The sequence below is a fragment of the Oncorhynchus kisutch genome, linkage group LG8, assembly GCF_002021735.2.
Source record: "Oncorhynchus kisutch isolate 150728-3 linkage group LG8, Okis_V2, whole genome shotgun sequence".
NCBI classification, from domain to species: domain Eukaryota; kingdom Metazoa; phylum Chordata; class Actinopteri; order Salmoniformes; family Salmonidae; genus Oncorhynchus; species Oncorhynchus kisutch.
This window is the reverse complement of record NC_034181.2, coordinates 33,388,423-33,403,685: the sequence shown is the minus strand read 5'-3', so window position 1 is coordinate 33,403,685 and position 15,263 is coordinate 33,388,423. Positions and strand designations below refer to the sequence as shown.

The 15,263-nt window shown below is 44.2% G+C and overlaps 1 protein-coding gene across 1 annotated transcript in view; it reads right to left on the bottom strand.

Annotated features, from left to right (window-relative positions):
* Positions 1 to 227: 227 nt before the first annotated feature.
* Positions 228 to 15,263, bottom strand: part of si:dkeyp-14d3.1 (transmembrane protein 132C) — a 214,602-nt gene continuing 199,566 nt past the window's right edge. Inside the window, exons 7-9 of the mRNA XM_031830154.1 lie at positions 8,240 to 8,513; positions 4,622 to 4,813; positions 228 to 2,094 (exon numbers count right to left, since the gene is read on the bottom strand). Of these exons, the coding sequence (XP_031686014.1) occupies positions 910 to 2,094; positions 4,622 to 4,813; positions 8,240 to 8,513 (1,651 nt within the window). The 3' untranslated portion in view covers positions 228 to 909. The remainder of the gene's footprint in view (positions 2,095 to 4,621; positions 4,814 to 8,239; positions 8,514 to 15,263) is intronic.

The window sequence follows — 15,263 nt, the reverse complement described above, 5'->3', positions numbered from 1 at the left end:
GTCTTCACCATGGAAATATAACATATGTGAAATGATTCCATGACAACTCCTACACCACATTAGAGTACGACCAGGTTTGTGCTGTGTGGCTTATATGAAGACATAACCTGGAAAAGCACTCATCTCCATTCAGTCATTGAAGATAGTGGGTAGCAAAAAGGAATTTATGTTGGCATGTGTAATGTATTCCCATGTGGTTGGTGGATTGAAGTGGACACGCACCTCTACACTGTTGTATGTTCTTTAAATGACAGTTATGAAAATACAATATACAGAGCAACAATACAATGCCCTGTAGGAGGACTGTTCAGTATATACATAGCCGTTTCTCTGTGCCTTCTGGTAAAGATGAACCTAAAATGTGTGCCTTTATTTCAAACCACATGCAGGACGTTCTGTAGGCTCTGGTCTATCCTTTGGGCCCAGACATTTGTCAAAAAACAAAAAAAAGACAGGATGTGGAATAGGAAATCAATATTCAAAATGCTACAAAACTTCCAAAACCTTTCAATGAGTACTTTATATACATCTTGAATATTTGTTAATTTACATTCTTAAATCTACATGTCATCATCTGCGTAACATTTTGTTTTTTTAATGCAGAGCTAGTCTGGGAACATGGCTTGAGTCTACCTACAAAAGAACCATCACGAAATAATGATTAAACGGTAGGAAGATATTCAGAGATAAACAAATTATTAAAAAATGATATGTTTCTTTTCAAGTTAACGATTTGCCATTAGTCCTGTGTGGTATCATTACTATTTTTGTCCTCTTGAATTAATTTTCCCTTTGGCAGTCCCATGTGATTCACAAAAAGGTTCTTCTAGGTTCAGCATTAGGTGCTGTCCAGGCCCAGCTCACTGTGAAAGGCATAAGGGTGAGTTATAAGTGCACTGAGCACACAGATTATGCCACCTCTTTTAAAGCACTGTCATTTAACCTCTCCATGTAGTTCCGAAGCTCCTTGGAGTCCCCCTGCTCTACATCTTGGCACACCCACTTAATGTCCTGGCTGTGGCTCATGCTCAGTGTGCTGACAGTGGGGCAGCCATTGTCTGGCGGGATGGTGGTGAACGTGGTGAACTTCACACGCTTCCTCTTTGTGGTAGGTGAGTCTCCTTTGCTGTCCTTGGCTGTGCAGCTCACCCTGTCTGCTGCCCGGTGCACCTGGCCCTGCACGTTCTTCTGGGAAGAGGCACCGTTGAGCAGGTGGCTGCCCTCTTCCAGCCCGGCACTGCAGTCCACCATGGAGGTGAGCTCGTCCTGCTGTGGGGACAGGCTCATGTGGCTCTCCAGCAGCTCTGCCTCGTTCCCCAGCCACACCCAGTCGTGGGCGTGGTTCATGCTCTCCTGGCCCTCGATGGACAGCTCCTTGTGGCGGTACTTGAGGGTGTAGGAGATGCAGTTGATGAGGAAGACCAGGATGGCCAGGCAGAAGACCCCCAGCAGGGCGTACATGCCGATCTCCAGGTCAGTGAGGCCCCGGGCTGTCTGGATCAGATCATCCTCCATGTTGTGGCTGCGAGGGAGGTCCACCTGGGCAGGGAAGTCTGGCATGTTCTGGACCTGGTTCCCATCATCTGACAGCTTGTCTCCGTTGGGCCTCCTGATGATGGTACTCTTAGTGGTGGTGGTGGTGACCTTCCTCATGACACCGTCCTCCATGTCAGAGATGGAGCTGCCGTAGTAGTGGGCTTCTAATCCAGTCCTGTCCTGGGAGGGGGACTGCTGCCTGCGGTCGCTGGCCCTGTTCTCCAGCTCCTCGCCCTCTGGCCCATAGTCACTGTTTCTGGAGGTGCCACTGTCGCTCTGGCCAAACTTCACCTTGACGTTGCAGTTCCCTGCAGCCAAAACGCTGCGCCGCTTGAACTTCTGACAGAGCTCACAGACGGTCATCTCCACCCTGACCAGCAGGCCCTGGCCCTCAGCCTCAGTCACGATCACAGGCCACTTCCAGGAGGGGTCCTGCTGCACCGTCACCACCTCCTCATCCAGAGACGTGGCCGTCAAGACAAAGTAGTCTGAGTTGTACAGGTCCAGAGGAGCCATGGAGCCATCACTGAAGTGTAGCCACGCGCTAATCAGGGCCTCCTGGACAAACACACACACACACAAACAAGAGCAAAGAAAATAACAAATAAAGAAAAACAATCTCATGTAACACTGACAGTGACCTCAAGCAGGGTCACATTACCACATTTCGTAGGGCAGCAACCTCACCATTAGTAGAGAATAATGAAGGGTTGAAAAATACCTATTTAAAGCCTATTTATTTATTTGATCTAAGAATGTAGAAATAAGACAGAGCCTATTTCAGAAATGTTCCTGTGCTGTTATTTCATTAGGCAAGCTTATGACTGTACATAGTAATTGGTAACTGCCAAAATTAAAGAAATCAAACTATTTCCATGAGGGAAACATTTCTATCACAGGAACAAGAAAACAAATAAGACTTCAAATGTACAAGGTTCAAAGGATCAGAATGTAAAATTACAACAACAGTACTTTTATACTCTTTTTAGAAATGTAGGGCTACAGCACTGTGGGTCATTTTTATTTTATCTTTATTTAACCAGGCAAGTCAGTTAAGAACAAATTCTTATTTTCAATGACGGCCTAGGAACAGTGGGTTAACTGCCTGTTCAGGGGCAGAATGACAGATTTGTACCGTGTCAGCTCGGGGGTTTGAACTTGCAACCTTCCAGTTACTAGTCCAACGCTCTAACCACTAGGCTACCCTGCCGCCCCCATAAAAGCCATGTACAAAAGTATGTGGACAACCCTTCAAATGAGTGGATTCAGATATTTTAGCCACACCTGTAGCTGACAGGTGGACCGCTGAGTACTGAAGCCCGTTAAAATCATCTGTCCTCAGTTGCAACAATCACTACCGAGTTTGAAACTGCCTCTGGAAGCAACGTCAGCACAACAACTGTTTCTCGGGAGCTTCATGAAATGGGTTTACATGGCCGAGCAGCCGCACACAAGCCTAAGATCACCATGCGCAATGCCAAGCATCGGCTTGAGTGGTGTAAAGCTGCCTTCATTTGAATCTGGAGCAGTGGAAACGCGTTCTCTGGAGTGAAGAATCATGCTTCACCATTTGGCAGTCTGGGTTTGGCAGATGCCAGGAGAACGCTACCTGCCCCAATGCATAGTGCACACGGTAAAGTTTGGTGAAGGAGAAATAATGGTCTGGGGCTGATTTTCATGGTTAGGGCTAGGCCACTTAGTTCCAGTGAAGGGAAATTTTAACGCTACAGCATACAATGACATTCTAGACAATTCTGTGCTTCCAACTTTCTGGCAACAGTTTGGGCAAGGCCCTTTCCTGTACAAAGCGAGGTCCATACAGAAATGGTTTGTCGAGAACTTGACTGGCCTGCATAGAGCCCTGACCTTAATTCCATCGAACACCTTTGGTATGAATTGGAACCCCAACTGCGGGCAAGGCATTAAGCGTTCCCAGAAGAGAGGAGGCTGTTATATCAGCAAAGGGGGGACCAACTCCATATTAATGCCCATGATTTTGGAATGAGATGTTCGGCGAGCAGGTGTCCACATACTTTTGGTCATGTAGTGGGAATCATAAGGTAGAGGATAGCTCACTAAAGTGCCACTGTTTTGTTAAGTCAGCTGCTGTGCTCAGCAGTGAGGCTGCTGAGGGGAAGACGGCTCATGATAATGGCTGGAATGGAGCGAATGGAATGGCATCAAACACATGGAAACCATGTGTTTGATGTTTATTTGATACCATTCCACTGATTCCACCCCAGCCATTACCACGAGCCGTCCTCCACCAATTAAGATACCATCCACCTCCTCCTGTGGTGCTCAGACAGCTGAAGGGATTAAAAGATATGGAAAATACAGTATCAGACAGTCACATTAAAGACAGCAAATGGGGATTTGCCACAGACAAGCATCTGAAGTCTCTTTCTTGCTGTGATGTTGCTTTTTAATATGGACACAGGACAAATCACCAGGAGCAGGGAAGGAGATCCATCAGTGGGCTGCAATTGCTCTCTAATTACAGATCCTCTAGGGGAATTCCTGCACGCTTATCCCCACACTGACATTATCCCTACAGAGATAGGACTGATAAAACTAGCCGGTCCTCCATCCTATCCTTCACTAGAAAGAGAAAGGGATCAAAGCGTTCATGAGAGAAGGAGAGCAAGGGAGAAACGAAGGCGAAAGACGATAGGACAGCTAGAGTTTGGCCTGTAAATTGTGTTTTCTTACAGAAACTTGCAGTGTTGCTTTTACACGCTCTGAGATTAAGCTTCCCTTTCTATTAGATGCCCAAGGAAACACATTCTGTCACACTCTGCTTTTCAAGAGTTGGTGTTAAGAGGGTTAGGAATGCAGTGGAACAAACAAACAAGCGCAGGCATTCACGCATTCACACACCCAACACACACACACACACACACACACACATGTTCACAGTACTTACTGAATGTTCACATTAAAGGACTGCAATTGTGTGAAAGGGGATCCAAACAGACAAGGCTTACATTAAATAAACCACTATAAACTGTTTCTTAAATCCTCATTCTAATCAAAGGGGCTGCTAACTGATCGTTTTCAAAGATCTGCAGTATGTTGAACAGACCTGTTTTGGGCTCTGCAGCACTTCCTGTGTGGTTGCCGTGGCGAGGATTGCCCTGTTGCTCCCTGGGCTGAGCTGCAGGTTCAGAGCCAGGCCGGTGACCAGCTGCACCCCCAGTTCTGTGATGGTTACTTTGTTATTCACTACTGTCACCGTCTTCTCTGCCAGGATGGAGTCAGACAGGGGGGACAGGACCTGGGCCAACACAAGGGAGATGGAGGAGAGAGAGAGAGAAGCCCTTGGGATTAATCCAGATTATGGACGGGACATGAAAAGCATTACTCTTTGAAATAAACAATTATTACATTATTCCAGGATGCTCTGTAAATCCTGCAGTGATTCTCAGCTCTGACCTTGATGCCTTCCAACATTATGCTGGCTTCCATTTAATTTGATGAGTACATAGATTGAGTTATTTGATGGTAAATGGAGTGACCTGAACAAGCCCTTCCACTATTCATTGTCAGGTGTTTATCCAGGAAACATTAATCAAATGATGATGTGGAGAGAAAACCACCAGCAATACACACTGGAGTAGGCAAGGACCGATCAAGGACACATTTCTGCTGTTAATGGACCTTTCCTAGTAATCCAATTAGTGCAAACCTAATTTCATTAATCTCATTTTGAAAATCAAAGAGATCTTTCCATGCGTGCCCAATCATTGAGACCCCTCTATAGCTGTATTGCAGGATAGAACAGCGGCATCTGGTAAGACAAGGGGCGGCAGACTTTGTATTTTTGTAAATAACAGCTGGTGCAGAATATCTAAAGAAGTCTCAAGGTTTTACTCGCCTGAGGTAGAGTATCTCATGATAAACTGTAGACCACACTATCTACCTAGATAGTTTTCATCTGTATTTTTCGTAGCTGTCTACATACCACCACCGACTGAGGCTGGCACTATGACCACACTCAATGAACTGTATTCCACCATATGCAAACAGGAAAACGCTCATCCAAAGGCGGCTCTCTTTGTGGTCGGGGACTTTAATGCAGGGAAACTTGAATCGGTCTTACCGAATTTATATCAGCATGTTAAATGTGCAACCAGAGGGAAAAAAACTCTGGACCACCTCCGTTTGGCAAATCTGACCATAATTCCATCCTCCTGATTCCTGCTTACAAGAAAAAAAATTAAGCAGGAAGCATCAGTGACTCGATCAATAAAAAAAGTGGTAAGATGAAGCAGATGCTAAGTTACATGACTGTTTTGCTAGCACAGACTGGGATATGTTCTGGGATTCCTCCGATGGGATTGAGGACTACACCACATCAATCTTTGGCTTCATTAATAAGTGCATAGATGACGTCGTCCCCACAGTGACCCTACGTACATACCCCAACCAGAAGCCATGGATTACATGCAACATCCGCACTGAGCTAAAGGTAGAGCTGCCGCTTTCAAGGAGCGGGGACTCTAACACGGAAGCTTATAAGAAATCCTGCTATACCCTCAGACGAACAATCAAACAGGCAGAGCGTCAATACAGGACTAAGATCGAATAGTACTACTCCGGCTCTGATGCTGGTCGGATGTGGCAGGGCTTGCAAACAATTACAGACTACAAATGGAAACACACCCGAGAGCTGCCCAGTGACACGAGCCTACCAGACGAGCTAAACTACTTCTATGCTCGCTTCAAGGCTAATAGCACTGAAACATGCATGAGAGCACCAGCTGTTCTGGAAGACTGTGTGATCACGCTCTCCGCAGCCGATGTGAGTAAGACCGTTAAACAGGTCAACATTCACAAGGCTGCAGGGCCACACGGATTAACAGGACGTGTACTGGGAGCTTGCGCTGACCAACTGGCAAGTGTCTTCACTGACATTTTCAACCTCTCCCTGTCCGAGTCTGTAATACCAACATGTTTGAAGCAGTCCCGGTGCCCAAGAACACTAAGGTAACCTGCCTAAATCACTCCTGACCCGTAGCACTCACGTCTGTAGCCATGAAGTGCTTTGAAAGGCTGATCTTGGCTCACATTAACACCATTATCCTAGAAACCCTAGACCCGCTCCAGTTTGCATACTGCCCTAACAGATCCACAGATGATGCAATCTCTATTGCACTCCACACTGCCCTTTCCCACCTGGACAAAAGGAACACCTATCTGAGAATGCTATTCATTGACTACAGCTCAGCGTTCAACACCATAGTGCCCTCAAAGTTCATCAAAAAGTCTGGGACAACACCTCCCTCTGCAACTGGATCCTGGACTTCCTGACGGACCGCCGCCAGGTGGTAAGGGTCGGTAACAACACATGTGGGGGTAGGTGCTCAGCCCCCTCCTGTACTCCCTGTTCACTCATGACTGCACAGCCAGACAAGACTCCAATAGCATCATTAAGATTGCCAATGACTCCTTCAACGTGATCAAGACAAAGGAGATGATTGTGGACTACAGGAAAAAGAGGACCGAGCATGCCCCCATTCTCATCGACGGGGCTTTAGTGGAGCAGGTTGAGAGCTTCAAGTTCCTTGGTGTCCACATCACCAACAAACTAACATGGTCCAAGTCGAACAAGACAGTTGTGACGAGGGCACGACAAAACCTATTCCCCCTCAGGAGACTGAAAAGATTTGGCATGGGTCCTCAGATCCTCAAAAGGTTCTACAGGTGCACCATCGAGAGCATCCTGACTGGTTGTGTCACTGCCTGGTATGGCAACTGCTCAGCCTCCAACGGCAAGGCACTACAGAGGCTAGTGCGTATGGCCCAGTACATCACTGGGGCAAAATTTCCTGCCATCCTGGACAGTGACACACACATATATATATATATATATATACAGTGGGGCAAAAAAGTATTTAGTCAGCTACCAATTGTGCAAGTTCTCCCACTTAAAAAGATGAGAGAGGCCTGTAATTTTCATCATAGGTACACTTCAACTATGACAGACAAAATGAGGGGATTTTTTATGAATTTATTTGCAAATTGCGTGTGACTAATACAATTTTAGCTCTTTGTGAGGGAAGAGGTGTGACAGACCGGTAGTTTGGCCTGTCTCATCTCGTGCTTTTGGGCTGGGGAGTATTTTCCTCTGTGCCCAGCCTAACGGGAGGCAGGAGCCAGAGGCCGGGTAGTGATGAGTGTGGAGGTGAGGGTACATCTGCCTGCAAGACAGATGGATGAGTCCACACTGTCAAGATGCTGATCGGTTTCACACAGATATCATTAACTGACTGCTATTTATCCAGTTAGCCTGTTTAGACTGACAAATGAAAGGACCCTGCTAGAGATGGCATGCTTACAATCTGCACCAGGGTGAGGCCCCATTTACTGTAACCACAGCCCAGACCTGGAGACATGGGACCATTGATAACCACCTGTCTGGCTGACTGAATGCACAAATATAGATTTTATCTCCTCCACTCGACATTTGCAAATCCCATTGTTATGACTGACTTAAGATGACTGTTTTAAAGTATTTTCAGCCCTAATAATAAAACAGACAGCGATGTTTTACTGTTCTATTTTCCAACTCCTTTCACCTCCCCTTACTCCTCTCTCTATTCACACTTGTTCTGTTTATTTTTTCTCATCCTTTGTACTAAAACACCTTATTATAACACACATACTGCACTGTACACGCATGCAGACACATACAGCGTACCTGGATGGTGGTCATCCCCATGTCCAGTCCCACGAGTATGCACCCGTCCTGTAGCTGAGCTATCTGGGGGTCCTCCACCTTCAGGAAGTCCCACACCAGCCCAGTGATGTCCATCTGCCAATCACTGCCCAGCATGAAGGTCAGCTGACCACGGGGGTCGGCAGCTTCGGCCACGAAGTGTGTCAACACTCGAACCATGGCATTCTGGTACTGTAACGTGCAGCTCCTTCCTCTCCGGTCTTCATCATCCTCATCATCACTGTCCAGTGCAGACCTGTCATTACAAACAAAGCCAGTCATTTAACATGAGAAACTAACCCCAACACTGGACACGTCTAACATGAACATCTCTAACACCCACCCACTGATAGCAAATTCTGTTCAGGACACTATAGGCAACCAATCATCTTCTCAAAGAAGGAAATGTGTCTCAATGAGAATATTTATTGCAGTGTGAAAACAAGGCTTACAAGGTTACACTGTTGCTTTTGTAATGTTGCTTTTAAACAAATAACTATGTCATACATACACAGCACACTTTTAGTAAGATAAATATCAGTGTTTGCTTTGTAGAAGTAATTCTGCCACAGCAGCACTGGTGTCAAGCAGTGGGACAGGACAGGCGTGCCTCTGATAAACACCAGTGCTTTGTCAACAGTGTGCTAATCACAGCACTGCAAAAAGTTCCATCTACGCAAGCCTAAATATTTTATATTGAGTGATATTTTTTTTAAATCTTACCAAAATAAGTTTGCTTATTTTAATCTTAAATGGAAACTCCAACAATTTTAAACCTCATTTTCTTGATCTCCAGCACAATACCAGTGTCTACATTTGTGAAAACAGCATATTTCTACGTTTTGTAAAACAAATAAAAAGTTGCAAAGTTCTACCCGATCTTCAAAAGTTAAAACAGTGATTTTCAAACACCGAGATTCGCGGTGACGTAGGGAACAAAAAATATTATTCTCACTCTGGCTAGAAACTCATTGCAGGTTTTTCAAAATCACCGTTTTTCTTACTTTTACTCGTACCCTGTGAGCATTTTGTAGGACCTTATCTTTCTAACCACAGATCAGAGGAATGTGCCGTTTCCATATACAGGGCTGTGAAAAAGTATTTTCCCCCTTTCAAATTTTCTCTACTTTTGCATATTTTTTATATTGAACATTATCAGAGCTTCAACCAAAACCTAATATTAGATAAAGGGAACCTGAGTGAACAAATAACAGAACAATGACATACTTATTTCATTTATTTCATAGTTATGCAATACCCAATGCCCCTGTGTGAAATAGTAATTGCCCCCTTACACTCAATAACTGATTATGCCACCTTTAGCAGCAATAACTCCAAACAAATGCTTCCAGTAGTTGTTGATCAGTCTCTCACATCGCTGTGCAGGAATATTGGCCCACTCTTCCATGCAGAACTGCTTTAACTCAGCAACATCTGTCACAACATCTCAATTAGGTCTGGACTTTGACTAGGCCATTCCAAAACTCAAAATGTGTTGCTTTTTAGCCATATTCACGTAGACTTGATTGTACAGAGCAGAATTCATGGTTCCTTCTATTTAGACAAGTTGTCCAGTTCCTGAGAAAGCAAAGCATCCCCAAACCATCACACAACCACCACCACACGTTCTTACTGTGGAATGCAGTGTTTGGTTTGCGCCAGGCATAATGGGACCCATGTCATCCAAAAAGAATGTCAGGCCATCCATCTGTGAGCTGAAGATGAAGCTCAGCTGGGTCATGCAGCAAGACAATGATCCAAAAAACACAATCAGGTCTACATGAAAATGGTTAAAAAGCCATTTTTAAAATATATTTTACCTTAAATTGTCTTTAAAAAAATGTAAGTGAATTATCACTTATGTAAGTTTTGGTTTAGATTACATAAGATATTAAGGCTTTCTTTGATTTCATTTTTTTGCAGAGGGCCTCACCTATCCTGCTGCCTCATCAACTCACGTCTGGCAATAAACTCACACACCTACAAGGTTTGACATCATAATGGGAGAGAAAAGAGTGAAAGTTAATCTCTTGAAATGTAATTCTTGTGATTATCCTCTCTCATTGTATTTTTTCCTGTCCGACACCGTTAATAAGTATCCCTCGATGTGTGGCAGAATGGGGTCTGGCAATGAAGAGTGAAGACGCTAGCTAAGCTGGTTAGAGATCAGCCTTAAGGCTCAGCATTTCCACTGTCAAGATAAGAAGGATTTCAGAACGAGGGTTATTTTGACAAGTACTCACAGCAATTAATTAGTCTTCAGTAAAACATAATACAACAAGTAAAGTGAATAAAGAATTGCAAATGCCTGTCTGCGTTTATTACACTGCGGTGGGACATTTCCAACTTAACTTAACTGTAATATGGAATATGCCTCGAGGTGCCGATTCAGCAGATACCAGATTACATTTGGACCTGGCAAAATGTGGAAGCTATACCATCCACTAGGGGCAACATGAGTGCCTATTACCGTCTAGTAGGTTTGCCATCTAGTAGGTTTTGCTAGGGTGTTGTGGATGGGCGTTTAAGCCGCTGACTGGTTCCGAGGGTCAAGTGCTAGGCACTCATTTTAGTTTTTTGGTTTAAAGCCTTTCCCAAAACCTTAACCCTTAACCACTCAGAATTAATGCCTAAACTTAAGTTTAACCCCATCACTAACCTTAACCCTAAACTTAACCATTCGAAATTCATGCCTAAACATACGTTTTTGTTTAACTTTTGCTGAATTTGGCTGACAGCTAAGATATGCCACTAAGGCGTAATTAGAACGTCAAACCATGGCATAATTCTATGACAACTAATATACAGCACCACATGGCGTAATTCTGTTGCAGCAGTTACGCCACGGGTTGGCGTTTTATTTGGAGATTGGGTTGGGGTTTAGCTGATCTAGTTTACTAATACTGTAGTGAGGGTCTTCCCTTGACATGTCCTTTACAGCAGAGCTCCCAGCTCCTATAGGCCAGGGTATGGATAGTGGACAGGTACAGTCCAGGGGGATTATTCCAAGTATGGGTAGTGGGAGAGGATGTGATTGGGGCAGAGTGAGAGAATGTGATTGGGAAAGAGTGAGAGCATGTGATTGGAAACCGAGTGAGAGCATGTGATTGGGGCAGAGTGAGAGAATGTGAAAGGGCAGAGTGAGCGCATGTGATTGGGGCAGAGTGAGAGAATGTGAAATGGCAGAGTGAGCGCATGTGATTGGGGCAGAGAGAGCAAATGTGTTTGGGACCGAATGAACAGAGGGCCTGTGTGCATTATGTGTGCATTATCAGTTGATGGCTCCCAATCCCTATTGCTAGTATTTTACTCCTGACATAAATCTAATCTGCAGGAAGGCACGGTGCAGCGATCTCCAATCTAATCTAAGATTAAAGGCCCAGTGCAGTCAAAAACGTGATTTCCTGTGTTTTCTATACATTTCCACACTATGTGGTTGTAATGATACTGTGAAATTGTGAAATTTATGATAATGCCCTTTTAGTGTAAGAGTTGGTTGAGAAGACTGCCATACATTTCACCCTCTTTTTGTGGGATGGAGTTTTGGCATTCCACGGGGACATCACCATGCGGTAAATTAATCTAATAGACCAATAAGAAGAGTCCAAACCTCTCTGCCAATAACAGCAAATATTCAGTTTTCCCCTCCCCACTCAGACCACTCCCAGATAGTCCTAGCAAAAATCTTGCTTGATAAATTGCCCATTGCTGAAAAGCTAATTTTGACCATTTTAATTGAAAACAATCACTATAACCAGGTCTCCATCCAACCTTTTTATGCCAGTAAAGTACATGTTGGATAAAAAATATCACGGCAGGCCTGATGGAAACAGCACATTTTTTGGTTAACTTTTGAAACGTCGAACAAATAAAATACACGAGACAAGGTGGGATATTTCTGTGTTGGTAAAATTCATTATGGGAGAAATGGCGGTATATTGGCAAATGTATAAAAAAAACTGAAATATCACATTTATATAAGTATTCAGACCCTTTACTCAGTACTTTATTGAAGCACCTTTGGCAGCGATTACAGCCTCGAGTCTTCTTGGGTATGATGCCAAAAGCTTGGCACATCTGTATTTGGGGAGTTTCTCACATTCTTCTCTGCAGATCCTCTCAAGCTCTGTCAGGTTGGATGGGGAGCTTCGCTGCACAGCTATTTTCAGGTCTCTCCAGAGATGTTCAGAGATCCTTGATGAAATCGGGTTCAAGTCCGGGCTCTGGCTTGGCCACTCAAGGACATTTGGAGACTTGTCCCGAAGTCACTTCTGCATTGTCTTGGCTGTGTGCTTAGGGTTGCTGTCCTATTGGAAGGTGAACCTTTGTCCCAGTCTGAGGTCCTGAGCACTCTGGAGCAGGTTTTCATCAAGGATCTCTCTGTACCAGTGTTTCCTCTGTGTTTATTTAAGTGTGGCGCTACACCACGACAGAATCATTCCCACCACACCAAAAGAAACATAGTTTCAATAAAGTTCTGTAAAGCACATTTACCTTTCTTGGTAAATAGATAATCTCAAGAAAGTGACCAGTGTTCGATACAGACGCTCTGCAGCACGAAACACAATTCACTTGAATCACTTCAGAATGCACCTGCGCGAGAAACGGTACACCAGGAACCAGTGCCCGAGTGACCAGTGGGTAATACATAAGCTCTGCGGTGCAAAACACAATTCACGTGAATCACCTCAGAATGCTCCTGTGTGAGAAACTGCAAGAAAGGTATGTTAGCTTGTTTGTTTGACTAACGTTAGCTAGCCAACTAGTCGAAGACACTTGGACCTTTTATCTATATTTTCAGTGGAAAAACTCCCCCATAAAGAAAATTACAATTAAAAACAGGTTCAGCCCCTGGTATGACCGTGATCTGGCAGAGTTACTTCACCTCAAGAATTTAATTTGGCGAAACGCTCGGCACACACTCAGGCTGACTGGCTCTCGTTCAGGCAAATGAGAAATAAGTGCACTCAGGCTATCCGGAAGGCCAAAGTTAGATACTTTAAGGAGCATTTCTCTCTCTATGTGTCAAACCCCAAGAAGTTATGGAAAACGGTTAAAAACCTAGTTAAAACCCTCCTCCTCACAGCTGTCCATGTCCCTTAAAGTTGATGATGTGGTTGTTACTGAAAAGAAGCACATGGCTGAGTTTTTTAAATCACCACTTCATTAAGTCGGGATTCCTATTTGACTCAGCCATGCCTTCTTGCCCGTCCATCATTTCCTCATCTCCCACCCCATTCTAATGCGACTAGCCCCGATGCTCCTCCCTCTTTTTCCCCTGCCCTGCTACAAAGTTTCTCCCTGCAGGCAGTCACTGAGTCCGAGGTGCTAAAGGAGCTCCTTAAACTTGACCCCCAAAAAACATCTGGGTCAGATGGTTTGAACCCTTTCTTCTTTAAGGTTGCAGCCCCTATCATCACCAAGCCTATCTCTGACCTCTTTAACCTCTCTCCTCTCTGGGAAGGTTCCCATTGCTTGGAGGGCCGCCATGGTGCGTCCTTTATTTAAAAGGGGGAGATCAAGCTGATCCTGACTGTTATAGGCCAATTTCTATTTTGCCCTGTTTATAGAAAGTGTTGGAAAAACTTGTCAATAATCAACTCACTGGCTTTATTGATGTCTATAGTATTCTCCCTGGTATGAAATCTGTTTTTCTGCTCAGGTTATGGATGTGTCACTGCAACCTTAAAGGTCCTAAATGATGTCACAATTCTAAGCAATGTTGTGCTGCTATTTTTATTGACTTGGCCAAAGCTTTTGATACGGTAGACCATCCCATTCTTGTGGGCCGGCTAAGGAGTATTGGTGTCTCTGAGGGGTCTTTGGCCTGGTTGGCTAACTACCTCTCTTAAAGAGTGCAGTGTATAAAGTCAGAACATCTGCTGTCTCAGCCACTTCCTGTCACCAAGGGAGTACCCCAAAGCTCGATCCTAGGACCCTCCCGCATGTTGTGTTAAACACTCTACAACAAAGTTTTCTTAGTGTACAACAAGCTTTCTCCGCCCTTAACCTTGTTCTGAACATCACGAAAACAGAGGTGATGTGGTTTGGTAAGAAGAATGCCCCTCTCCCCACCGGTGTGATTACTACCTCTGAGGATTTTGAGCTTGAGGTAGTAACTCATCACTGTATACCCGTCGCAAGACCCACTGGTTGATGCTTATTTATAAAACCCTTTTAGGCCTCACTCCCCCCTATCTGAGATAGCTACTGCAGCCCTCATGCTCCACATACAAATCAAATCAAATGTATTTATATAGCCCTCCGTACATCAGCTGATATCTCAAAGTGCTGTACAGAAACCCAGCCTAAAACCCCAAACAGCAAGCAATGCAGGTGTTGAAGCACGTTGATTAGGAAAAACTCCCTAGAAAGGCCAAAACCTAGGAAGAAACCTAGTGAAGAACCAGGCTATGAGGGGTGTTCTGCCACCCATTCTGCCATTCACAAAGGTCCCCAAAGCACACACATACCTGGGTCGCTCGTCTTTTCAGTTCACTGCAGCTAGTGACTGGAACGAGCTCAAAAAAAACACTCAAACTGGACAGTTTTATCTCCATCTCTTCATTCAAAGACTCAATCATGGACACTTTTACTGACAGTTGTGGCTGCTTCGCGTGATGTATTGTTGTCTCTACCTTCTTGCCCTTTGTGATGTTGACTGTGCCCAATAATGTTTATACCATGTTTTGTGCTGCTACCATTTGTTCTGCTGCCATGTTGTGTTGCTACCATGCTGTGTTGTCATGTGTTTATGCTATGCTATGTTGTTGTTTAAGGTCTCTCTTTATGCAGGGTTGTGGTGTCCTATATATATATATATATATATATATATATATATATATATATATATATATATATATATATATATATATATATAGAGAGAGAGAGAGAGATTTTGTTTTTATCCCAACCCCCGTCCCCACAGGAGGCCTTTTACCTTTTGGTAAATAAAATTAATTAAATAAACTAGTTAACTACATAAGCTAGCTATAACCTAAAAACT